Source organism: Sceloporus undulatus, chromosome 7, assembly GCF_019175285.1.
Source record: "Sceloporus undulatus isolate JIND9_A2432 ecotype Alabama chromosome 7, SceUnd_v1.1, whole genome shotgun sequence".
In the NCBI taxonomy this organism is placed as follows: Eukaryota; Metazoa; Chordata; class Lepidosauria; order Squamata; family Phrynosomatidae; genus Sceloporus; species Sceloporus undulatus.
The window spans coordinates 18,405,426-18,432,029 of NC_056528.1; the positions used below are offsets into that span (position 1 = coordinate 18,405,426).

Sequence of the window (26,604 nt, forward strand, 5' to 3'; positions counted from 1 at the left end):
CTTATTTTCTTAATTTGCAGAACTGGAAGCTTCTGCTAGGGAATTAATTAGTAACTACACTATATATAAACCCACTCATAACAATGAGTAAATGAATCAGGTGCACAGGTATAGAAACCAGAGAACAAGTTAGATTAACTATAGGGAATATTACTTCGAAAGAACCCACATTGCAATAGTGAGAGCAGCCAGCCTTGAAAAGCATTGCGGCCCACCCACCTACTTTGGCTATACTAGGAATGAAAGACACAGGGCATATATATATAACAAGGAAGGGAAAGGGTGGAGAAATGGATGGAAAGCATGGGATAGGACCTTCTGAGAGATTGTTGCAAGATGCATTAGTCTCCTCTGCAACATCAGCATGACCCAATGTCATCTCATTCATGTTACCACCCTTGAGGTTGAACAGAAGCCATCCTGCAGCTTTCCCACATCTTACCGGTGCTTCTCCTTGTGGATTAAACCAACCAGGCCTCTCCCATCCATGTCTCTCCTGAAAGACGCAGCCCTGTTGCAGAAGCTCCTGCAAGGTCCAGGAAAGCAGGAAAGAGAGAGAGAGAAGGAGTGTTAAAATAATTAGGAACTAATATTGTACTACAGAAGCCGAAAGCTGCCTTACTACACATCCAGTATGTGAAATGTGTGTCTCAGGTTCACCTTCTTCTTCTGTTGCCTGATCCCTGGCCTTCCTTCCACCATCCTGTTTCTTGACTTCAGATTCCTGGGACCTCTTCTCCTTTGGAGGTGGCACCACAAAGATTGTTTTTCCCAAAGGCTATTTCCAAGGTGGTTTTGTGGGCCAAACTGACAACGGGACCTTCCCTCACAGAAGATGGGTTACAAAGATTTGTTCTACAAACAACACAGTTGCTTAGACAAACAGTGGCTAAGGCTGGCCCTATGAAAAAGAGGGCAAGGCTCCTGTACCTTCAATACTGGTCTGGAAAAAGGGATTCTGCAGATTTGTAAGTGCCATGCAAGCTTCACCTGCTAAAATGTCCTCCTCCATACAATCATTAAAAGCACATGAGGAATGAGATAAACTGAGGCTATCATACTTTGGACATATCACAAGACACCATAACTTATTGGAAAAGACAGGAATACTCAACAAAATGGAAGGCATAATATAGGAAGACCATTTTACAGATGGGTTAATTCAGTCAAGAATCCAGAAGTGTTAGCAAGAACTGAATAGGGGAGTAAATATCACAGTATCTTGGTTTCGCATTCATAGAAATCAAAACCAACTTGACAGCGACCACCAACTCTACTAGGGCTTCTCTACCTAAAGATATCAATAGTTTACTATTGATCTGATTCTATCATCTGATATCACATTATCAGATTATTCTTTTCTGAAACAACTGGTGGTCCTAAAACATATCTCATAACTGAACTGGAGGACCAATAAAGATATCACTTTTTAATTTTTTTTCTTAATTTTTTAGGCAGCACTTGGACATCTCATTTTGTTGAACTGCAATGTCCCAGAATCCCCCCATCTAATAAAGAAGCAAAATCCCACTTCTAACATTTCCCCAAATGGCTGCAAACCACGACTATGAACAGAGGGATGGGAAATATTCAGCTCCGCAATAGCTGTGAGTTCTGCTGCCCTTTCAAAGACTCTCATGCCTCTTCCTCTCTGTCAAATCCTTTCAAAGAAGATGTTTCATTTCATGCAAAGCTGATTTGGCATCCTTGATGGCTCTGTAATAAACCGCCTTAAGCTGTTGCCTTTGTTTTCTCTATACATTTGGACACATCTGCACTAAAGTATCAAACCTACACTATCATAAACATAAACATGTGAGCCCATGGCTGCCAAACTATGCCAACTCAGGGGCAGCTCCTGTAAGGATTGGAGTCCAGAGTTGTCTTCCAATGTCCTCAGTTTTCCTATGGTGGGCAAGGAGGACATAGACAGAATGAAGAGTGGGGAGCAGTCACCTGGCAAAAGCTTGAATAGAGAAGATCATCTCTGAACTGCACATTACTGCAGCTAGGAGAGAGATCAATGAGCTTAGAGGCTATCTACTCAGCTCACGTTTCTGCTCACATCTCTACATGAGGTTGGGAGGTATTGGGAAGAGGCTCTTCTCGGGATGACTAGATCTCACTTTGCTTCCAGCTTGGACTCCCTGCCAAGAGTCCAAGTAGAGAAGATAGGAAAAGTTCTTTGTTGGGAGGAGAGAAACCATGGCTCAAACTTTTCACCCCATGCCTGGTCAAGCTAGAGGACACCTCCTCCTTCTCCTGCCAAACAATTTTATGGTTCTGATGAATTCAAAGTACCCTAATAACTTGCTGGAGAAATCTCAGCCTGGAACATCTATGAGCATTGGTGATGCAAAGTTGCCTGGAGTCACCAACTGCAACCCATCCCAGAACACCTCTGAGTTTGAAGTCCTTCAGAAATCATGTCCATACTCCTGACTGGTTTTCTGCCTAAGGTCCCTTCTCCTTTGGTGGCACCCAAAGTACCACACAGAAGCTCCTGGACTGACCTCATAGAGGGGATCCTTCCTCATGTTGCGTCCGGCCAAAGGCTCATCGTAGGGAAAGACGATGGAGTAGTTTTTTGCATACGACTCATGGCTCCGCTCCCGGATCCAGCGGTTGTTGCCAGTGAGAGAGTGGTGAAACCTCCTGGAGAAACCAAAGAGAACATGAAACCTTGGAATGTATCACAATGCCTCACATGTGGCCTTTGAACTGAAAATGGAAGAAGATGCTTCATCCAAGGTCAATGGATGGAGGCTTGAGTTGACAGTCTTTGATGGTGGATTGTGAGGCCCAGGCTGGAAGGAGCAAAGCTTGAAAATGTTACTTTTTAGGGTCATGCCCAAAATTCTCCAATCAGCATGGCCTCTGGAGGAAAGGAGACTATGTTGGTGTTTTGGGAGGGATGGAAGCTCCAATCAGAAGGAATAAATAAAGGAGACTGGCTGGAGTAAGAGATGCAAACACCCATTTATGTAAATGATACAATTTATACTGATTACAAAATGCAGGTTTCAGAAATTGATAGGTATTAATTCCACAGTTCCAGAAGCCTTGATGAGACTAATGATGACAGACATACTTTCACTCACGCATTCCCTAGTGTGCGACGAAGCATTTGTGGAGAAGAATCCCAGTGGCAATGGAACAAAAGAAACCTGTCGGTGGGTTTTGACACGGAGATGCTCTCAGGACTACTAACTGAGAACATGTCACTTTTTTCACATCAGAAATGCATGGCATTAAAATAAATTATATATCGTGAGTTAGGATGGCAGCATGGGTGTTGCTCTGGCATGAGGCTTTGTGCTCCAGAATGGGACTATGTTCTGGTGAATAACGATACTCTTGCTTCTTCATGCAACTCCAAGAATAAGCAACAGCTTATTGGCATACAAACCACGAGGTGGACCAAAAGCTGCTCTTTTCTGCAAGCATTCTCTCAATCTCTATGGCTTGTGTCAAGAGATCATGGCTGCAATGCAACATACCCTCAATATATGAGATATGCTAGTTGAGCATTATGTAACCACCATGCAGAGTAGCAACATTGTGCAACACAGCTCAATGAATAGGTGCCCCTGTGCAATGCACAATGCAAAGTGCATAATGCACAACCACAAGGCATAATACACAAACGCAATGCACAATACATGATGCACAATCACAACACACAATGCACAACAGCAACATGCACCAGAATATGATATTGCTCTCACTGTATGTCGTAGCTGTACATGTCCTTCTCGGGATGCCCATGGATGATCCAGTGTGCCAGCTCCTTCCCACAGCCACCTCCAAGCATCATGCCTAAAAGAGAGAGGGGCAGAGTGTGAGGTTTGTTCATTGAGCATTAAGCACTGTCTTAACCTGCTTTTCAATGCAGTTCAGTTCTCCCCATGGACAAACAATGCCCATTTGATTTACATTCAGATATTTGGTCTCTCTTTATTGACATTTATCAATAACAATTTTTTAAAAAAAATCTTTCTCTTCCTTTTTGGTATAATTCTAGAACATCAGAATATGGAACATTACAGTGAACTTTACACTGTATAACAACAACAACGACAACAACAACGCCTACTCCTTACACAGAGATGCAAAAACAGGGTGCATGTGGCCGCAGAGCTGCCCACTATCTTCCACTGCTGTGGGTTAAGTGTCACCTTCAGGAAGGTGTGATCTAATTGTCCAATTTGGTAGAGACAGTCCAAATTCATTCTCTATTGTCCCACCTTTTCAGCTGTTTTTAAAAGGTTCTCTTTCCACCTCTTGGTGTAAAAACAAGCCTTGAATGATCGATGGCCTTTTTACTTTCCGGGTTAAAACTATGTTAACCTCTTACCTGCACTGTTGAAACCACAGCCGAGGAAAAAGCCTCGGAGCTCCGGTGCTTCTCCCATGAGAGGTTTGTGGTCAGCAGTAAATGATTCTATAAGTAGAGAGATCAATAGAGAAAAGGGGGATTATCTTCAGTCCTACCTTTAGGCAGCGCAAGGAGATTGGATCGAGTGGATCTGGGAGGAAGCTCCTTTAATTTTAATGTTCAGCAGATCTTGGAGATCAAGTGGGACAAACATAGCTGTCTCCCCCTTCCAAACACCAACTTTTCGCTTTGCTATCCTCTCCCAACATGGTTGTTGCCTTGCCAATGGAGATGAAGGGAGAAGACATTGTGCTTGGAGAAGCCAGTATAGCTTTGAAAGCTTGCATGATGTATTTCATGCTTTTTAGGTGGCTCAATAAAGTTATTGCTTTTTTGTGCATTTGGGGTGTTGTTGCATTTTGCTACATGGCTAACACAGTTAGGCCTGGATATGTTTCTTGTGGAACCAGATCTCCTTTTGTCTGGGTCTCCAATTTGGATCAACCATATTTGGGAATTGTTCCAGTTTGTATCTTGAAGATCTTATTTGAAGATTTTATTTGATGGGAGGGGACTGGAAACATCATCCTGATGTGCCCTGATTTTCAGCAGAATAGACTTAGGTATAGCTCCTGGTGTTAAGTTAGGTTTGGGTGGTCAGGGCAGGAGACAACACTTAGGATCCATACAGACATGCCAAAATAAAGCTGCTTTGAGTCACTTTGGAGGTATGCTGTTTAAATGCTTCATGCCTCCTAAGAGGTCAGAAGTCACGCCAAAGCCATGCTCTGGTCCTAAGGACTAGAGCACAGCTTTGGTGCAGCTTCTGGCCTCTTAAGATGTATGTGTCATTTAAACAGCATACCTCCAAAGTGACCCAAAGCAGCTTTATTTTGGCCTGTCTGTATGGGCCCTTAGTTACATATTTGTAGCTAAGCCGGCAATATAGGGCCAATAATAACAATAGCAACTGTGTCATACTTTCAGGGGAGCTTGAGTGTCCTTACCTGGGCCACAGACTGTGGATTTAATCCCAGTTTTCTCCAGTACTGGGACACGATTGATGGCACCTTCAATGTGCTGTGTAAACACATCCCAGTCCAGGTCAAAGAGACCAAAGGCAAACTTGTCCTGCACCTGGAAGGGTAATAGCAGGACATGTACTGGCAGCAAAACTTTAGAGTCTGGAGGCACATGGTGATGCAGAGCTCTCTTAGACTATCGCATACAAAATGGTGTTCATGGTTCCATGCCATTCTATGTTCCTACCCAATAGGCTTTGTTGCAGTTCCTGGCATCTCAAAGGGAATCAGTCCCCCATAGGTATGGCAAACATTGCTTTCCAAGAAGTAGAGGGCTCTTCTGAAAGGTTGCATGTTCCTTCCTGTTTGTCAAGGTCAGCTTTAGAGGTCTTTATCTCTATGGTTGCATTGAAACAGAAGACAGGGCCTTTTTGGTGTTGGTGCCTGGTTATGAAAAAACCTCCCATTTGGAGAGCCAGAGGTTCTGAACCATGAAACTAATGCCTAGTTCTCAAAAGGGTGGACATTACACCCTGACGAAATCATTGCATCCTAGTGACATGCAATTTCAAAGCAGCCTTGAGTTTTATATTCTCTTTGGCAAAGTCTTTGGTAGATCCAGAACTAATGAAAAACTCATGTAAATGCCTGATTCAACACACACACACACACACACACACACACACACACACACACACACACAGAGATTTCAAGTAACATTTTAAAAAGTATTATTATTATTACTTAAGAACGCTGCTCACCTCTTCCCAGAAGATTGGATTTGACTCATACCCGCCCACAGAAAGGGCATCTCCTTGGAGACGCAGATACACCGAGGCATCATGATCTCGAACATTCGGCATGTTCTAAAAATACACAGAGAGAACAGCCATCAAAAGTGGAGCAAGAGACTAACAAAAATGCTTCTGTGGCCAGTGCATCCCCCTTCCAAGGGCTGGTGATCTCCAGGTGTCTTCAACCATTATCTTTTACAATGAGTACCCAAAACATCAGTAAACACCAACCAATACATTTTCCCAAACATATAATCCTATAAATACTAGGATGAGCAACTCATGATTATGTACATCTCAGTCTTCTGTTACATAATGTGTGAAGCAGCCCTTTTTAGCTACAGTTCACTCATCAGGTGGCTTCCATAGGTGAGCTGGAAGACTCCTAAGTTCAGTAACATCCCAAATCCAGAAAACAGATTCTTTTACTGGCTAACCAAAATGCACAAAATACACGATGCAAGCTTTCGAAGCTCCACCGGCGTCTTCATCGGGCAAAGGTGTTAAAAATCAAACAGGAAACCGAAAAAGAAATGATGATATTTGAGTCACATGCCTAACATCATCTTTCATGAACTGCACCTGCACTGCAGAAATGATCCAGTTTGACACCACTTTAACTGCTATGGCTTAATGCTATGGGATTCTGGGAACTGTAGTTTTGGGAGATATTTGCCTTTCTCTGACGGACAGCTCTGGTGCCACAATAAGCACAATTCCCTCAATTCCATAGCCTTGAACCATGGCAGTTAAAGTGGTGTCAAACTGGATTATTTCTGCAGTGTGGATGTAACCAGAGAAGGCTAAATAGCTCACCAAACTACAAATCGCAGAATTTCATAGCAATGAGCTATGGCAGTGAGAGCAATGTCACATTGCATTAATTTTGCAGTGTAGATGCAGCCTTGAAGGCTGAAGACAGTGATCTAGCTGAGCTGTAGCACAAAGTCCTTTCAGAGATAATGAAAGAGACTGAAAGAGAGAAAGAGAAAGACTGTGAGAAGAGAAGACCCAACACACACAAACCTTTAGGGTCTATACTCTTAAAGCAGAGGTCCATACTCTTGGATTTGCCTCTCCAAAGCCTCATGATCATTCCTGGGTGTTTCTGAGAAGGTCTTAGAAGGACATCTAGTGTCAGTTTCAAGGATAAACCTTCTTCAGACAAATTGCCTTACTGCCTTGACAATACTGAGAAAAATGGCTTGGGACCTCCTGTGTCCATCAGTGTCCCTCTCAACTACATATATCTGAGATGCTTTGAGATGCTTTGAATAGCTGAGAGCCTTCAAGATTATTTCTTCCAGGATAAAAAGATTGAGAAAGGCTGCGTTAACCACTATACCCCTTTGGCTCTATGGAATGAAGCTTATGAGAGCCGGTATGACACATTGGTTTGGGCCCTGGACTACAACTTTGGAGACCAGGGTACGAATCACCAATGAGCTATGGAAGCCCATTGGGGGACCTTGGGTGTGTCCCAATCTGTCAGCTACAGACGAAGACAATGCCACATCCCTTCTGAACAAATCTTGCCAAGGAACCCTTGTGATAGGGTCACCTTAGGGATGGCATAAGTTGGAAATGACTTGACGGCACCCATCAGTGTAGCTGATGTGCTCCTATGTCCGTTTTTAGGCAGGACATGGGGGATGTTCATTTGTCCTTGTGCTCCATTTTAAAAACCGTTCACTACTCTCACTGTTGAGAGCAGCGAAGCATAGTGGTTTGAATGTTAGACTATGGCTCTAGAGTCCAGGGTTCAAACCGCCACTCAGGCATGAAACCCTCTGGATGACCCTGGGCAAGTCACACTCAGCCTCAGTGGATGGCAATGGCAAACCTCCTCTGAACAAATCTTGCCAAGAAAACTGCATATTTCCTTAATTTGGAAACCACTTAAAGGCACACAACAACAAACCCCTCAATGTTATTTCCTCCTCCTCCCTGAGTAAGCAGAGATCAGTTGCTTCTCCATGATCTGAACAAGCTCACTCCTCCCTGCCCTCTACGTTGGTAAAATGACAACAGCATGGAGCCCTACCAGGACTTTACAGATGGAGTGTGTATACAGGATCTCGGCCAATGTTAGAAAATGCTGCCTCAATCCCAAAAACCTCCATGGTGCACTGACCTGAATTCCTTCTATCCTCTCTGTCACCACATAGGCATGATGCATCGCTATGAGGGGGACGTTGACACCTGCCATCTTTCCCAGGGCCTGGGACCAAACCCCTACAGGAGAAGGAAGAGTTGCGGTTGGAGGACCATGATCATCCAAAGCACATTTGATGCCATAGTGGTGGAACCAGAGGCGGTCCTCCCATTTGGTGACAAAGGCAAGGATCGGTGGAAATCCTCACACCAACCTGCGCAGTTGACCACACAAGGCGTCTGGACAGTCCCAGCATTTGTCACCACTGCTGCCACCCTTCGGACTCCCAGGTCATCCGTCTTCACCTCAATGCCTGTTACAGGGCAGTTTTCAATCACCTAGAAAACAAGCATCAGTAGCATTGCCAGGTCATTCAAACCCTAAGATTTCTGGGCATCTGAGGAAGTAGTCTATGAAAGCTCATGCTACCAACATCTCTCTTTCAGTTAGTCTCAAAGGTGCAACAAGATCCCTTTGTATACTGATTTTTCAGACTAACACCACTATGTCTTTGAATATAATAATAAATGTTTATTTCTTTCCTGCCTCTCTTCAAGGCTCAGGCTGGGATAAAACAAAATACAAAACACAATTAAAAACACACTATAACTCATAGTTAAAATACAGTACCATAAAACCATTAAAATACACCCACAGGAGGAGATTATATAAATTAAAACATCATGATTTTAAAAATGGACTGGGTAGGCCTGCTGGAAGAAATATAACTTTGATGCTGTTTTTAATGCAGTCAGCTTTTTTAACTGTTGCACCTCTTCGCCATTCATTTGAGGTCCATGCATGCAATGCAATTCTAGCATTATTATTCCACTTTTTCATCTACTGCCCCCAGATTGCGGAATCATCTTGTGTGATAATCTCCCACAACCTGATATAATCTTGTCAGTTACCAGAGCTCCTCGGGCACTGGCTGCCCGGGCAAGGGTTGTGCATGTCCCAGCAGGATCCATGGTGCCATCCTTGGGCACATAGAGGGTGCCATAGAGATCATCCACATTCATCAAGGGATACAAGTCCTTTGTTTCCGCTGGAGACAAGACGTACGACTCGATTCCATAAACTTTACCCAGCTGTAAAAGAGATTGAAGCATAAACTGATCAACAGAGTGGACCCTGGAATTCCAGAATGTCCCAGAGAATCCCAAACACAATCCTTTGACAATGGTGTCCAGTGAGATTCCTGTTGCCATTTTGAGAGGACTGTGGAGGAAAATGGAGGTATTAGGGGATGATACGGGGAACCGGTGGAATTGGAGGTGTTCCACTTACAGACATGAGTCGCTTGTATTCATCCAGTCTTTGCTTGTTGGAAGCAATGAAGAGGCCACCATTTTGGATCCATCCCGTGTGGAGCCCAGTCTCTTGCTCCAAGTCCTGGCTCACCACATTGCGCGTGTGAGCCAAAAGCTCCACTTCCACATCGCTTGGACGCAACTGCCACAAAAGGCCTGAGGAAATCAGGGAGGACAGAAGGAGGGGGAAAAAGAAGACAGTACAATGAAAATCTTGAAGGGATGAATTGTCATGTGCAAAGTAATGATCAGTCACCAGGGTTCCCAAATATTTGTCTCCATCAAAAGAGGGAGGCAACTTTTCTTAGAACCAGGATTTGTTCTGAAGACAGTTTTCTAATCTTCCCTCCCTATATTTTCCTTGGACTGTTGGTGAATTTAGACACACACCAACATGCTCCATGTCTCCAATTTTACCATCCACAAACACAGGGGAAGATTTTGCTTAGGGGTCCTTTCACCCAATACAGTTACCACCATGAGTCTACTTTAACTGCTATGGCTATTGGTCCCATTTACACCTATGGCAGCTGGCAGACTGTGTGTGCCAGCTGGGTGAAGAGGCCATGGAAGGAAGCCATGTTGAATAGCTTACCAAAGTCTCTGAGCTATCTTGATCATCCAACCAACAGGAGGTATTGGAACCTTGGACCCACATGGTTTTACCTGCTGTATGCCAGGTGGTCCCTGAAGTCAAGCGGTCCCTCTCAAGCAAAACGACATTGGTCACGCCCATCTTGGCAAGATGGTAGACAGTTTGGCACCCAAGGCTACCTCCACCAACCACCACCACGTCTGCTGATGCCGGAAGTGGCTTGGTAGGACCTTGTCCTGCTGGCGAAGTCCCTTCCTTCAGTGTCTTCTCATAGGGAACGTTCTTTTCTGTTGTTTGGCCTGTGCCACTGCTGAAAAATCGGATGGCATGCCCAGATGATGGAGTCTGGAAAGAGGAGGCTATCCGGAGAGCACACCTCAAGTTGGCCATGGTGATCTAGAAGGATTACAGAGAGGGACAGAGAGAGAAGGAATCAGCACAGCTTGACAATTTTGCAATTCCCAAACACAAAGACTATACTGTGTAGCAGCTGTGTCTTGCTGCCTTCTGGGGAAGGATGACAAATGGAGCATCCAAATCCAGTGAGTCTCATGGGATCCTTAGTAGGCCAGCCTGCAACTCCTAATAAAAACAGAACTTTAAGGTCTGTTGAAAGGAACAGCTATGTATCAAAATGGATATCCAGTCCTGGCTTCTGGACACTCAGTGGAGACCAATGGATGCATGCAGTTTAATCTGTGAGCCATGTAATTCTCACCACAGTTTCATTTTATGTCTTCAAGTTACTTGAAACAAAAAGTAAAAGATAATCTCCAAATATACATAGTGTGGCATAATGGTTTGAATGTTCGACTATGACTCTGGAGACCAAGGTTCAAATTCTCACTTGGCCAGGAAACCCGTTTGGCAACCTTGGTTACATGCTCTCAGCCTCAGGGCATGGAAATGGCAAACCTCCTCTGAAGAAATCTGGCCAAGAAAACCCTATGATAAGTTTGCCTTAGGGTTGCCAAAGGTTGAAAATGACTTGAAGGCACTAAGAACAACTACACACATATAGAGTCAGCTCTCTGGATCCATGGATTTCTTTTTATCCATGGCTTCAATCATCCACAACTTTAAAATATATATATTTTAAATTCCAATAAGCAAACTTTGAACACCATTTTACTATGCCATTGTATTTAATGGGACTTGAGGACGCACAGATTTTGATATCAGACTTGGAACCAAACCACAGCAGATACCAAGATCCCACTTTATATATCTTTCACAATCTCAGATCCATTGCATTTTTTCAACAGATTTTTTAAAAATCACAATGCAGTAGCCTTTACCTATAACTATAAAACAGAATTGCCTGTGTATATCTGGCGACTCTTTTTGCATCAAAACATTCTGACAAATGCTTCAGAAATGAGTGGAAGCAATTCTTTGTGAGCATTTCCTGACAGTTCTAAGCTTTGTTCTGTTTCCAGGCCAACCTCATACTTCCAGGGCCAGAGTTTTTCCCTTTGCACTTTTGGAAACACTTGCGACTTTTGTTTTGTAACCCTTTCTGCGTAGGGAGAACTGACCCGATTTCATTTTCCAGCTTCTGGCTTCAGTGCCCAGCCACCATGAGCTCCCTCCACCCTTCTTTGCTTTTTACAAGTGAGTTTCTCAGACTCCCGCAGAGTCAGCAAATTCCTCAGCCAAGCAAGATCAGATCTCTGCTTCCGCAGCAGAAGCTCTGGCAGCTTCAATGCTCCAGCAAACTTCCCCCCCTCCACTTTTTTTTCAAAGAAGTAGCCATGTTAGTCTCTTCGCGTATGAGGAAGAGGTTAGTGTAAAAAGGAGGAAAGGAGAGAGAGAGAGAAAAATGGAATATGGCAAGATCTAAAAATATTCAGCACAATCCCAATATGAAAGATAAATGGATTGCCTTCATTGATTACATCAAATACCCAAGACTCTGGTTAAGTGCTTTAATATGTAGTTAAGTTGCTACTGTTTTAAGCTGCATCTACATGGCAGAAATAACCCAGTTTGGCACCACTTGAACTGCTGCAGATCAGTGCTATGGGATTTTGGAAATTGTAGTTTGTTGTGGCACCACAGCACAGGGAAGGCTAATGTCTCACAAAACTATCATTGCCAGCATTGAGCCATGGTAGGTCAAGTGGTGCCAAACTGGATTATTTCTCCAGTGCGGATGCAGCCTACAACCATTGGTCCATGCACTCAGATCTCATATCAGTTAACATCTTGACTACATATTAAAGCACATAACCAGAATCTTGGGTAAGATGTTGACGATATTGCACTGTATTTGTGATGTAATCAATAAAGATAATCCATTTATCTTTCAAGGAGTCGTGTGTGGTATATCCTTTTATTATATTCTCCTTGTATGCAAACATCTCCATTAGCAATGCATCCCAGATCCCTTTCCACTCCCTTTGGATTATTCCTTATAAATACTCATGCACTTGAAATAAGTTCTAACTGGAAGACAGGGAATTTCTCTCTGTCCAAAGATATGGCATGTCTTTAAGACCAACTGGTGTTTATCTTAGTACAGTATGGGCTTTTGTGGATATAAGCCCATTCCTTCAGATGCAGTACTGGTCAACCGAAATGCACAATATACCTTTTGCAAGCTTTCGAAGCTCCATGGGCTTTTTCATCAGGCATGGTTTGTAACATCTTGCCTGATGAAGAAGCCTATGGAGCTTTGAATAAATATACTGTACATTTCGGTTGGCCAATAAAGGTATCACTGATGTATTTGTGTTTGTACCTGTTCTCCGGAGTCAGAGTCCAATGCTCAAACTGCTACACCACACTACAAATCCCAGAATTCCATAACACTGGGCCATGGCAGTTAAAACAGTATCAAACTGCATTAATTCTACAATGCAGATTCAGCCCGCCCCCAACCATTAAAGGGGTGTTAATCTGATTTGTTTGTAAAGCACACCAGAAGGAACAGTCCTCTTGGGCCTGTTTACCTCTTCAGTCAGGCTGCAGACAAGTTGGACGTATGTATCTCCTCCAGATCCTCCTGCACTGGCTTCGGTCTTGTGCCTTTCACCACATGGCTGTTGCAAAAATATGAATTAAAGCATGAAAGGGAAGACTGGCAGCTGGCAAGGCAGGGATTGGCTCAGAGGACCTGGGAGGGTAGCATTGCTGGGAGTGACGTGTCAACAAGAACGACAAAAGGGGAGGAACCACCCCTGCTTGGCCAAGAAAACATGCTTTAGCTGTTGTTTCCGTGCTCCAAGAGTGCTGTGGCTGAACTGCAATGCTCAGTGTGCCTATTATGTGCACCGCTGGCTGAGCAGTGGATCACTTTGCAAGCATTTCTTGGCGTAGATAAGGGCCCCAGTTGGACACAAACCTACATCAGAGCCCCCAGTGTGTGTTGGTGGAGGACTTAGAGCATGGCACAAAATGGAAGACACTCACAACAATTTATGGATCTGCTGCCCGAAGTTGTAGCGGTGGAAAAACCCCAACACCACAATTGTGTGAGTGTGCACTGCACCCCCCCTAGTGATACCCTGCCTTGTTGTTTTGTGTCATTTTCCTTGTATTTGTCCCGTTCATAATTGTCATTATTCTGTTATATGATGCCTTTATTTTATTTTAAACAGAGGAGTTTATCACACAGGGGGAAATTGCGTCATTACTATGTGATTAAGATTTTCACACACAGTAGTCACTTGGGGTGTTGTGTGTGTGTGTGCAGCGTGAATCCCGTGAATGATTTATTGCTGTTTAATGTCTAGTGATTCCCAGGTTAAAGGCACTTTAATCGCTTTTGATTACATCGTCATATGAAAACCTTTATTGCAAATGCACGCAATTGCGTGATCTCCGCGAGATATTCCCGAGATATAATGTTACTTGAATCATGACGTTGTGTGAAAATCTTCATCATGAATGCACCATTTTCATGGGATAAACTGATTTGTTTGGCTTGTAAATTGTACGCTGTCTGGTGGGGTTTATGTCTATTTTGATCTCCTGTTTGTACAGCGCTGTGTAAAATTTTACAGTGCTATATAAATACACGTTAATAATAATGATAATAATAGGGCCTTCATATCGTTTTCGACTTATGGCGACCCTAAGGCGAAGTGACCCTGGGGTTTTTCTGTGTGTGACAAAACCCAAAAGTGAGTTTCACAGCTGAGCAGGGAATCGAATCCATGCTTCCTACTTATTCCAAATGGTCCCCAAACTTTGGTCCTCCAGATGTTTTGGACCTCAGCTCCCAGAATTCCTAGTGTCCAAGCTGCCTGGGGCTTCTGGGAGTTGAAGTCGAAGAGTCTAAAAGAAAAGTTTGGGAATCACTGCAATGCTTACTTTCTCCCTCCCATTTTTCACTTTCCTCGGTTTCTTCTGAAAGTGAAGTTTGACCCCACGGTTAAGGGCTGTAACTCCAGCCTTAGGTGCTCTTCTTGGGATGTTTAGTTTTGCAAGGTCTTGAGCCTCCTGAGTCCTCTTGCATGCCCACAGGAGAGGGGCACCCACTGGGCAGCCTGGGTCAAGCCTGCAAGGAATGAAAAAGCAACCCACCCTCCATCTCCTTCCCTCTACTTGCCGTCTTGCCTCCTCTTCCTCTGGATACACTGGTGTTCCTGGACCCTCCGTGGGAAGCCTTGCAGATCAAGCTAGTGCCTTCATTGACTATGCAAATAAGGGGGCGGTGGCCACTGGTGGGGCTCCCATAGGCCAAGGGACAGGGAAAGGGGCTGGGCTAGGAGCAGAGGGAGGGCCAGATAGCACAAAGAGGGAGGGTTCCCTTTTTTGGGGGGCTCAGCAGGGATGATCGGATCTGCAATGTCTAATGATTTCCAATGGATAAATATTCCTGTTATTCTCTATAGGCAAGTATTCTTCAGTGATTCCCTATGGACAAGTATGGTTTCTTTATGGCCAATGATTTCTTATGGGCACATATTCCCCAGTTATTCTCTATGGGCAAGTATTCTCCAATGATTTCCGATGAACAAGTATGTTTTCCCTATGGACAAGTGCAATAGGGCTCCATGTTGACAAATACCCCTTTGGGGATGAAGGGAATGTAAGAAAGATTTGGAAACCAATGTAACAAGAGCAAAGTTGCAGTGTGTTTGATGCAGTAACACTTCCGAATCATTTTTCAAAGACTGCTTTCAAAGAGTCATTCTGAGAAGGAGATTTCAAGTGTTGCGCTTGAAGCCTAAGGTTTCCACTTCCTAAAGGTAACAGGCAGCATTGAATTAGTGCAACAAGCTAACTTTGTAAATAATGCAACAAACTATCTCTGATGGAAATGCAATTAACTCAAGAGGAATGCAACAAACTAAATCTGAAAGTAATGCAACAAGTTAACTGTAAGTAATGCAACAAAGTGACTCTGCCAGTGATAAGAAATAACCCAATGGTTATCAGGGCATGTTGTTTTGGGGAAGTCAATTTTGAAAGCACTTCCATGTTCTGCATTTAGTTCCACTGATTCCAACCCTACATCAAACACACATGGTTGAATTTCCTTCTGTGTTTCTTGTAGCTATAATAGAATCATAGAATCATAGAATCATAGAGTTGGAAGAGACCACAGGGGCCATCCAGTCCAACCCCATTCTGCCATGCAGGAAATCACAATCAAAGCATCCCCGACAGATGGCCATCCAGCCTCTGTTTAAAGACCTCCAAGGAAGGAGACTCCACTACACTCCGAGGGAGTTTGTTCCACTGTCGGACAGCCCTTACTGTCAGGAAGTTCCTCCTAATATTGAGGTGGAATCTCTTTTCCTGCAGTTTGCATCTATTGCTTCAGGTCCTAGTCTCTGGAGCAGCAGAAAACAAGCTTGCTCCCTCCTCAATATGACATCCCTTCAAATATTTGAACAGGGCTATCATATCACCTCTTAACCTTCTTTTCTCCAGGCTAAACATCCCCAGCTCCCTGAGTCGTTCCTCATAGGGCATGGCTTCCAGACCTTTCACCATTTTAGTCGCCCTCCTTTGGACACGCTCCAGTTTCTCAATGTCCTATTTGAATTGTGGCGCCCAGAACTGGACACAATATTCTAGGTGGGGCCTGACCAGAGCAGAATATAGTGGCACTATTACTTCCCTTGATCTAGACACTATACTTCTATTGATGCAGCCTAAAATCGCATTGGCCTTGTTAGCTGCCGCATCGCACTGTTGACTCATGTTCAACTTGTGGTCTACTTGGACTCCTAGATCCCTTTCACATGTTGTCTCCTTAAGCCAGGTGTCCCCCATCCTATATCTGTGCATTTCATTTTTTCTCCCTAAGTGCAGTACCTTACATTTCTCCCTGTTGAAGTTCATTCTGTTTGCTGTGGCCCAGCTTTCTAGTCTATAAGACTGTTGGCACACTGAAGAAACAAAGCAGTTTGACATCACTTTAAACTGCTGTGATGCAATGCTACAGAATTCTGGGATTTGTAGCTTTGTGAGCTATTCAGACTTCCCTAGAGAGCTCTGATGCCACAACAAACTATAGATCCCAGAATTCCGTCACATTGAGCCATGGAAACCTACATAACATCCTTTCAGATATTTAAAAATGGCTATTATGTCACCTCTCAATCTTCTCTTCTCCTGGCTAAACATACCCAGCTCCAGAGGGACATGTGCTTGCTTTCCAGTCTCTTTCCCATCATGGTTGCCCTTCTCTGAACATGTCAAAGCAGACCTTTGTACATAAAATGAGGAAAAACATCATCTAGTTTTTCGTCTCCTGATGACAGCATTATTATTATGTCTTGGGTTAGCGGTGACAGTAGTGGTGAAGAAATTCCTCTAGGAAAACAAAAATATGGGGTGGGTCCTCCATGCAGAAACTTGGTGACAACTTGGGCCTCATTCCCACTTACAGATAAATTGGTGTGCGATCCAAATCGATGGATCAATTCAACATCGGAGAGTGGTTCACACTACATTTGCTCCAATTGCATTTTCTGTCATCAAAATAACCCATTTGTGGTTCCCATTCACGAATGAATCAATTCAAAATGATTCGGTTCCAGCTGGCCGAAGGAAAATTTGAATTGATTCCGATCTGCTTGTGGTTCACACTTGTGCAGATTCGACTTATTGAAAAAGAAGTGGGTTAAATGGGTCTAGCACATGCCTCCCCTTTTGGAATTGCTTCAGCGATTCGGATAAAGTGGGAACCAGGGTCATTTGAACTGGTTTGAACCGAATCACGATCTGGTTTAAAAGATAATGGGAATGAGGCCTTGGTTTCCTTTGCTCTTTCACTGTCCCTTTTTCAAAGAGATCAATTAATCCTCTGCCGTCGAAGAGAAAAATCTTGCCCTACAGACTTGCTGTTGGCTTAGATTTGAGGAATAAGTTTGGTCCAACTGTCTTTTGAGTTAATTCTTAAACATTTTCAAGAGACTGTGTTATTTTTGGCAATGTTTTGGCCATTTTGCTTTACCTGGCTTTATCATTGCAACAGACTTTTTCTAAGCTGCGTCAAAGTAAAGAAACACAGCAGATACGGTTCCCAATAAGACAGAAGGATAAAAGCATCAGGGCTCAAAATACTATTTTGCACACAGAAAAAACACACCCGTCATTCTTATTCTGCCCAAAGGAGGAGAAGAGCAGATTTATTTGCATTTTTGAAAAAAGTGTTTTAAAAGGTGCAGGGATTCGTAACAAAATCGCATAGTATTTGTTCGCGAGAGAATTGCCTCTGATCACATCTTGAAACTTCAGCAGTCGGGAGAAACAAATCCATACGTCTCACACTTTTTTGGGGGGAATGAGTGTATGGATGGATCTAAGTTTTGGTTTGCAGTAAAATATAAATGCAAATTGATTCCCTATTTTCCCCAGCCCTCCAATGACCCTCATCTCCTTCCGCCTCTTCCGTGGCCCCCAGTTTAGGGTAGTGCAAACGAAAAACCGAATGAAACCAACACCTACAAATAAATCAAGGAATTTACATATTTTTTTCTCCATTGTTACAATTCTTAAAAATGTTTTTTTTGCAAAATCAACTAAAATATATGTACAATATTCTCACTATAATAAAAAACCCTTTCTTATTCACAAATATATACGGTGGTGACAACTGGGTCAAGAATTAATTACAAACAAATGCATTTCTGGGGAGGGCAGCATTCTTACACCAGTGAATCAAAGGACAGTCTTCTGTTCAGCTCACCTTCTTCACCTCACCCTTTTCCAACAATTTTTGTCCAGAATTTGATAGCATTTGGATACCAAGGGAATCTAAAACTGGTTTACAGTTGGAGAAAGTGGGATTTCATGTTGCCCAAGAGATGAAGTACCGATTGGTGTTTCTCTGCAACCGCCAGCTTTGGATCCTGTCCTGTGCCCTTTCTTGGTGAGGTGCTTCCAAATGTAGTTTTCTATTGTGCCACAACAATGCTGCATTTATGGATAACTTCATGGTTGTGTTACAAATGGCCTGTGTTTCCCAAAATAACCATCTAAGGTATGCCTAAGTATTTCCTTAGTCACTGCAGGTCATTGGAGACTAAAAACAGCTTTAGTTCTAGTTGTCTTTAGACTGGGCATGCTGCTGGAATATCACTACTGGGATCTTCCAAAACAAGGTTGTTTGGGAAGGACCTGTCCCTTAAGGCTAGAAGCACCAGCTGGTATAGAATGACATTCGAGTATTTGGGGGAGTTTTTGCCAAAGGACTTGCATTGGATCCCTGCATTGCACTAGGCCCAAACTTAAGCCTTGAAAAACAACGAATGTCTTCACTCCCTCTGCCCATTCACTAGATCCTTAGGATACATAACACTCATAGAAGGGCCACATGAGTTTCCAGAGGTTCAACTTAATGGCTACTCAGCACCTTCACTATTGCAGCCCTGGCTTTGGAGTATTCTCTCCATGTCAGGAATCCAAACAGAAGCCAAAAGTTTTGGCTATTCAGTGCCCTGCTCAAAATGCATTTGGACACTCAGATTTTTCCTGATGCATGATGCAACCACATCCAAGGACTGTCTTGATTACAATCATTCTTCTTATGCCCTTTTCCAGTTTGTTATTCTCTTATGGTGGATTTTACGCTATACACTGCCCTGGTATTTTAACATTCAGTAGTATATCTAAGTAAACAAAGAACAGTAAATTGACTTGGTGCTGCCATTCCTGGATAGGTTCAGGAGACTTGGCTAACTCCAGAATTCTGAGATGTAACTGTATATGTTGGGACCAGCCAGAATGGAAAGCAAAATAAGGGCAAGTACTCTGCTTCTGGCAGATCCTTCTTGGAAATGTCTATGCTAAAGATTTCAGTTGTGTTGCCATTCCCTCTCCCCAGAGAACCTCCTCTGAGTGACTCAGGTTATACAGACTGATCTCGAATAGGGAACTTTTGAGCAATCCATAAGCTACAGTTCTATTTCATCCTCAGGTACAAGAAATAGGTAGTTTTCTCCCTGCTGTGGAAGAAAATGAATATTCCTCCACAGTATTCTCTCCATCTTTGACCATCCCAAAGCATTGCATAGGAATTGCTCTGCAGAGAAAATCATGTGCCTCCCACTCCCCCGCACACAAAACCTGTTTTTTGCACAGAAAAGTGTTTGTTGTACAACTTCCCACACTATTCCCTGCAGAATAATTCCCAACGAACACTTTGGTATGTTGAATACGAGAAGAAAATTGTGCAAAATTATCACTGTTCTATTATTTGCCCCGACAGGTTTTCCAGCTGTTGGCAAACCTATTTTTTATCCTGGCAAAGTATAATTGCAAACGTATTTTTCATCCCGAGTTCTCAGGCATGATGGTGTACCAACTTGTCTGAAGAAGGAGGTTGGAATGCTCTGCAGTAAGAACAAAGGAATGCTTGGAAAAGGCAGGAAGACTACAAATGGACACCAACCTAAAAGTGTGAGCGGAAGAGTCATGGCCTTTCCACCGGAGATGTCTTAGATTAAATTAGAAGTGGGCCAATATGGCCCTCTAGATATTTTTGAACTGCAATCCCCAAAATCTCTGACCACCAGCAATGGGAATCTTTGAGCTGATGAGAGTGATAGGGCAAAATCCTCTCAAGGGTCACAATTCCCTGTGCCTGGATTAAATCCAGTTTGAATCCCAATTAGCATAGACCAAATGAATGCAAGTAGTAAAATTGGATCAGGCCCCAAGTGTAGAAGCAGCACTGGTTTCCAAGCCCTTGGAAGACGTGTCCAGTTGTACTGAGATCATTCAGCCACTGCTGGCAAGGTCTGGTGCCAGCCACCTCACCGTGCCACCACCGTTTAGCTTTGTGTGCCATAACTGAGCAACCAAAGAGAGAGTGCAACCTCTTGACATGAGCAACTTTTATCCATGGTCATCATGTCTGAATACACATGGAGTGTTTTATTTTCCCAAACCCCACTGGTGAATGTCCATAATTTCAACCATGTGGAAGAAACCAAGGAAGGCCTCAAGATTTAAATGGTGAAAGAAAACAAGAGGTGCATTCTGAAATGTATAGTCAGTGTTATTTGAGGTTGGATGGGGATGACCAGACCTTGTGTGGCCACTGATTTTAGGACTTGCCCTTCATTGCTGCATCCAAAGGATTTTGCAAACAGCCAATAAGAGATCCCAGGAGGCTTATAAAATTGCTGTCTGGACTCAGGTGGTGGTGATGGAGTTTGAGGATGGGGTTCCATGTCTGACCCCAAAGTTGTGCCCCTCGACAAATTCTCCCCTTGGTGTAAAGGTGACCAGTGTTTGGAAGGATAAAAAATGGTTGTGAAAATGAGAAGTGGTATAAATGTACAAAACAAAGGAAACAGTGAAATATAGAGGCAGTAGAGAGCGGCCATCAGAGGCAACACCACAAGTAGACGTTGCTGCATGAGAGAGAGGAGATCCACTCACTACTGAAAACATCAACTCCCAGATTCCTGAGTCAGGTATGGGCAGTTCTCCTGAAAAGGGCTTCCAGTTGTTCTTTCACACTTGCTGGCAATTGTGTGGAAGCAGCTTTCCTGGTCTTCCTCTCTACGTTATTCCAGTCATCCTCCCTTGAAGAAACTGCTGGGGCAAATGTAGTGGCGGTGAGCACTTTCTAATAGAGATCTCCAAAAGGGCAGAGTGAGAATATCTGGATTAAGAAGGAACCAGATAACTGTGGTCCCACCTAGGGTTGCTTTGTGCCCACACAATAGTGTGGAAATCAGTCCCATGTACCATCCAAACCATATGTGTAATGCAGCACATCATACAGAGCTGGACTTCTCATGGTGATCCCAGCCCATGTGGGATCCCAACCTCCTCATGCTCAAATTCTTACTTAGAATGTAGTTATCACCTGGATGCAGGTGAGGCCCAAGCAAAATTCAGATAAGACCTCTGTGGTGCATGGTTGATTTGGCACATGTGGTGGCAAGACCATGTGAGCAGGTAGGTCACTGGATAAAGCAATTCAACTGTAGGCTTTCTTCTCTTGGGAGAACTCATGCTTAAGTAGTATCTGCTGTCCCACCACGCCACTAGTCGGGAAGGAATGCATATTGAGGTTCACCAGTCAAAGTGCCTTGAGAAGTTCTTGACTTCTCTTGAAGGGCATGGTACCATTTGGTAAGCCATCATCTTCATAGACCCAGGGAAAACCTCAAGTCTCCCCCTTTTCTCCACATTCACGCCTAATACATCCCTTTCCCAGAAGATGAGACTCCATCCAACTTCATCTTCTGCCACTTCCCCATGTCAGGAGGTGGGATTGTTTTTAGTTCAGCCTCCACCAAAAGGACCCCCACGATGCACATCAGTGGAACAGCACCTGGGCTAGCAAGCCCTTGGATGCTCTGGGGCTTTCCCCAAACATTCCCCAGCATCCAATATTGTTTTCAGCCTCTTATGTACAAATATAACTGCCAACGAGAAGCAGTGCAACCTCTCCCAACCCCCTCGCTCACAGAAAACACAAAGGAGCATGCCCACGCCACACAGTGTTGCGTGTGTGAGCTCGCTCCCCCACCCACACTTTTGCAGACTGAAAGAGGGGCCCATGAGAGCCGCCCTGTTGTGTCGAAGGTTAGTGCTGGAAAAAGGGACAGTCACTTTTCACTTGGTGCCCCAGGAACAGGCATGGGATGCTCGAAGACGCATCGTTCCCTGACATCTGTGGATCGAGTCCACTGATCCGATGGTCATTGTACCCCCTCCTCTTCCACGTAAGTTGAAGGGAACCAGCCGATCTACAGTGGGAATAAAATGAGAGAGTGGCACAGGTGAACAAGTAGGGATGTTAAGGATGTGAAGTGAAAATGAATAATTTCCATAGTTTCATCTCCATTGTGGAGAACAGGAATATTTCTGGGGAATCCTTTCCCAGTATTCACATTTTCAAGCAGGGTACAGGATACTGGGTATCTCCTTTTGCAAAGTCTGTGAGTAGTAGTAGTAGTGATGATGATGATGATGATGATGATGATGATGATGATGATACACAGTCACACCTGGGGGTTATGCCTGTGTAAGTCATCAACAGGATTTTAGCCCACCATAGCTGCCTCCTTAAAAGAAAATAGCAACACCCATGATCCAAAACACACTACAGAAATGATTTCGTTTGAGACTGCTTTAACTGTCCTGCCCCAATGCTAGGAAATTCTGGGAACTGCGGTTTTGTGAGACATTTAGCCTTTTCTGTCAGAGAGGTCTGATGCCACAATAAACCACAATTCCCAGGATTCCCTTGCACTGAGCCCGGGCAGTTAAAGCGATCTCAAACTGGATGATTTCTGCCGTCTGTTTTGGACCCACAACATCAAAAACAACTGTTGCTGCCAAATCCTTTGATGATTCAAAACACTATTTGGTATCATCTGGTAAGCTGTAGTAGTGTTACTGCTAGTAGTACAATAACTTGACTATGGTACCTTTCCATTAAAAAGTTGGCTCACCTTCCCATTGGTCTCGCCTTTCCACCAGCCCTGGTCGCCACCGATCCGGCTGTAGATCTTCACCACATCCCCTTCTCTCAAGGAGAGTTCCCGCATATCCCTTGCAGCAAAATTGTACCTTGCTATGGCAGTCCCGATGACCCGAGGTGTAAATACTGTGGGTAAGGGGTGGGTGGGAAGGAACAAAGGATGCATTTTTAGGTTAGGATGCATTTCAGGGTCTCACTTCCATCAAATGGCTGAGCCGCACCCAAGTTCAACCTAAGCTCTCCTTGCTGGCTTCTTTGCTTCTGCCAGAATTTTACTCTAAGAGCAACAGCAGATACATTGTGACACAGAGGATGTGTGTTATGAGCCACCACCATGGGGCAACTCTGGAACCCATGACAAGCTGCGTGTGGCATAGTTTTAGGACATTGGCAGCTTTCCACAATCTGGAAAATTCATCATGTGAGTTTGTGGTTTTGATGGGATGACTGTATCTTGGGTACTTTTGCAGTGTAATGCTCGATCAAGCCAGTTAAGTGCAAATGCCAACAAGAAAACTCCAAAGACAAAGAAGGAAAAAGCAATGATTTCGTAAAGTTCAACCAAGAATGTTGTTACTCATATCCTTTCATTACTGTGGTTGTTGGCTTCCCATGCATTGCAAACTGAGGTTGAACTGGGTTTGGGTGCAGGAGAAAAGTGATCTTTAGTGAGGGTTCTGGAAAAGGGGGTGGAAAGGATGGAAAGACAATGGCTTCGGAGTATGACCATTAATGGAGCACAGACATAGGTGTGGGGAGATTGTCACATGGGGACACATGAGTGTTAAGATGATAAAACGGACAATCTATCAAGATGTAGAGAGATCTTGTAGCACCTTTGAGACTAACTGAAAGAAAGAAGTTGGCAGCATGAGCTTTCGTAGACTTCAGTCTACTTCCTCAGATGCGTAAGAAGAATCTTATTCATCTGAGCAAGCAGACTGAAGTCTACGAAAGGTCATGCTGCCAACTTTTTTTATTTCAGTAAGTCTCAAAGGTGCTACAAGGTCTCCCTACATACTGATTCTACAGACTAACAGGGCTATATCTTTGACATCTTTCAGGATGTTCTCCTGCTCAAAGCTCCACTGAATCCAATGGCAATTGTGCAAGAGCATCTCAAAGAATGAAGCTGAGGAGGGACTATTTGCAAAGTGGCCCATGTGTTTCCACACCCATCCCCTGGGAACATTAGGTGCCCATTCACACTATACAATTATACTGGCTAACATTCAATGGAATCCTGGGATATGTAATTCAGAGAAGCCATAGATGCTCTTTGACAGCGTTCTACATGCTCTTCCCTAACTTCCAACCCCTATGATTCCATTGAATGTTAGCCATAGCATTAAAGTGGAATCAATGCCATACAATTCTGTAGTGCGTAGACTGTGTTTTGGTCCACACCATACATCATAAGCCTGGGGTTTCCAAACTCTGATCTTCCAAGTATTTTGAACTCCATCTCCCCGAATCCCTGAACATGTGTCAAGCTGGCTGGGATTTTGGGGAGCTGAAGTCCAAAACATCTGGAGGACCAATGTTTGGGAACCACTATCTGAAGTTGATGGTTGATCAATAGCAAAGACCATGGCTGGTGTTCTTCAATTAGCCAACAGAGGTCATCTTTTCCCTCCTCAAAGAATAGAAGCTCACACATATACACACACATGCATACATATCTCTCTCTATATATATACACAGATACACATGTGTACACAGACACATATACCTGACCAGAAAGGAGTGGAGGAATTCTGAGAAGTGAAGTTGTGGCCCTGAGGACTGAGAAAGGAAAAATTGTAGGAAGCGCAGGCAGCTGCAAAAGGGTGAAAGAGAAACAAGGCAGCAAGAAGAGGGAGAAAGAGGGGTGGGGAAGCGAGGATTAAAATGGTACATTGACAAAGGAGGGAAGAAACCAACAACGCAGCAAACGCAGTGAGGCAAACACAAAACATGCAGCATTTCTATATTTTTTAAGATTAAAAAAAATATGAACATCAAACTGTCTTGCTGAATCAACCTCCATGCTCATCAAAGGTCCATTTATCATAGGTTGGCAGGGCACAGAAATGGGAGCCCTCATGGTACAGTGGTTAAATGCCACTACTGCGGCCACACGGTTGTGAGTTCGATCCCAAGGGCTCCAGGGTTGACTCAGTCTTCCATCCTTTTGTAGGTCAGTAAAATGAGTACCCAGCTTGTTGGGGGCAATTGGTTTACAAATTGTAAACTGGGTAGAGAGTGCTGAGTTCACTGATAAGCAATATAGGAATGTACATGATATTGCTATAGAAATGTTCTTTTTTTATATACTACACCTCCCATAATCCCCAGCTTTTGCAAAGTACACCACCTGAAATCCATCCCGTCTCCCTTTCAGAGTTAACTCTTCGGCCTTGTTCTGTTTTGGGTTGCTGACAGTGTGTTAATTTCATTAGTTCTTGCATGAGTTCTTGCATTAAATTGTCAATTTCTTTATTGTTTTCCATTTGGTCTATGCACGCCTCGGGGTCCCAACATCTTTGGGACAGAAAAATGAATGCATAATATATCTGTAATAAATATTGATGAGAGTGTATTGCTTATTTAAAGAGTTATGAATATTTAGACACTAGGAAAGCATGCATGCAGAGGTTTTCTGGGAATGCAATTTCCCAGCCTTGCCGTCATCCCTAATTATGCCGAATTTTGAGGGTGGGTGAGAAGAAAGGTGGGCAGATTTGGTTGGGAGTTTTGTTGGGGAAACATGGGGGCCATGACAGTTAAAGTGGTGTCAAGCTGGATTATTATTGCAATGTAGCATCACAGCTAGCGCCACGTACTCATCGACAAAAGTAAGGAACAATATCAGGAAAGTCAAACCCGTTTTAAGAGTAGCTAGTAAATTAGTGGTTAAAGTGGTGTTGAACTGCATTATTTCTACAGTGTAGATGCACTTCAGTTCAAAGAACCAGAGAATATGCCTAACATCTTGCCAAGAGAGAATTCACTCAGCAGTTAATCTCTGGTACTAGTGAACTGGATGTCTACATTATAGAAATATGCAGTTCAACACATTTTGGAAACAGGGCATCAATGCTGGCAAGTGATGGGGTTTCCAAAGCTGCCCAGGGCCCTTTCACACAAAACAGGCGAATCTGCACTGCAGAATGAAAGCAGTTTGACACTGCTTAAATTGCCATGGCTCCATGCTATGGAATTCGGGCTACAAACCCAGGATTCCTTAGGATGGAACTACCATCTTAAGGAATCCTGGGTTTTTGTAGTCTGGTGTGGCAGGGGCTGTACAGTACACAGCCCTATGAAGACACAAACTAACATCCTGGTATACCTGGTGATCGTGTTAAGGTTCTGGAGGCAGACCGTTCCCGAGACTTGTAGGGATATTTCAGCGTCGTGTCCAATTGTTGAACTCTCCTTCAGGAATGATTTTG

At 43.7% G+C, this 26,604-nt stretch overlaps 1 protein-coding gene across 3 annotated transcripts in view; it reads right to left on the reverse strand.

Annotated features, from left to right (window-relative positions):
- The window catches only part of SARDH (sarcosine dehydrogenase), a 39,006-nt gene extending 24,107 nt beyond the window's left edge, over window positions 1–14,899 (reverse strand). Inside the window, exons 1-13 of one of the 3 annotated variants that reach the window (XM_042480067.1) lie at window positions 14,813–14,899; window positions 13,212–13,301; window positions 10,329–10,653; window positions 9,640–9,818; window positions 9,261–9,440; window positions 8,564–8,687; window positions 8,329–8,429; window positions 6,162–6,266; window positions 5,386–5,515; window positions 4,358–4,444; window positions 3,729–3,819; window positions 2,514–2,655; window positions 443–526 (exon numbers count right to left, since the gene is read on the reverse strand). In XM_042480067.1, coding sequence (XP_042336001.1) covers window positions 443–526; window positions 2,514–2,655; window positions 3,729–3,819; window positions 4,358–4,444; window positions 5,386–5,515; window positions 6,162–6,266; window positions 8,329–8,429; window positions 8,564–8,687; window positions 9,261–9,440; window positions 9,640–9,818; window positions 10,329–10,647 — 1,542 coding nt within the window. In that variant the 5' untranslated portion in view covers window positions 10,648–10,653; window positions 13,212–13,301; window positions 14,813–14,899. Of the gene's footprint in view, window positions 1–442; window positions 527–2,513; window positions 2,656–3,728; window positions 3,820–4,357; window positions 4,445–5,385; window positions 5,516–6,161; window positions 6,267–8,328; window positions 8,430–8,563; window positions 8,688–9,260; window positions 9,441–9,639; window positions 9,819–10,328; window positions 10,654–13,211; window positions 13,302–14,787 lie in introns of all 3 variants that reach the window. The other 2 variants (XM_042480066.1, XM_042480065.1) reach the window with 2 other exon arrangements.
- Between the last annotated feature and the right edge of the window lie 11,705 nt (window positions 14,900–26,604).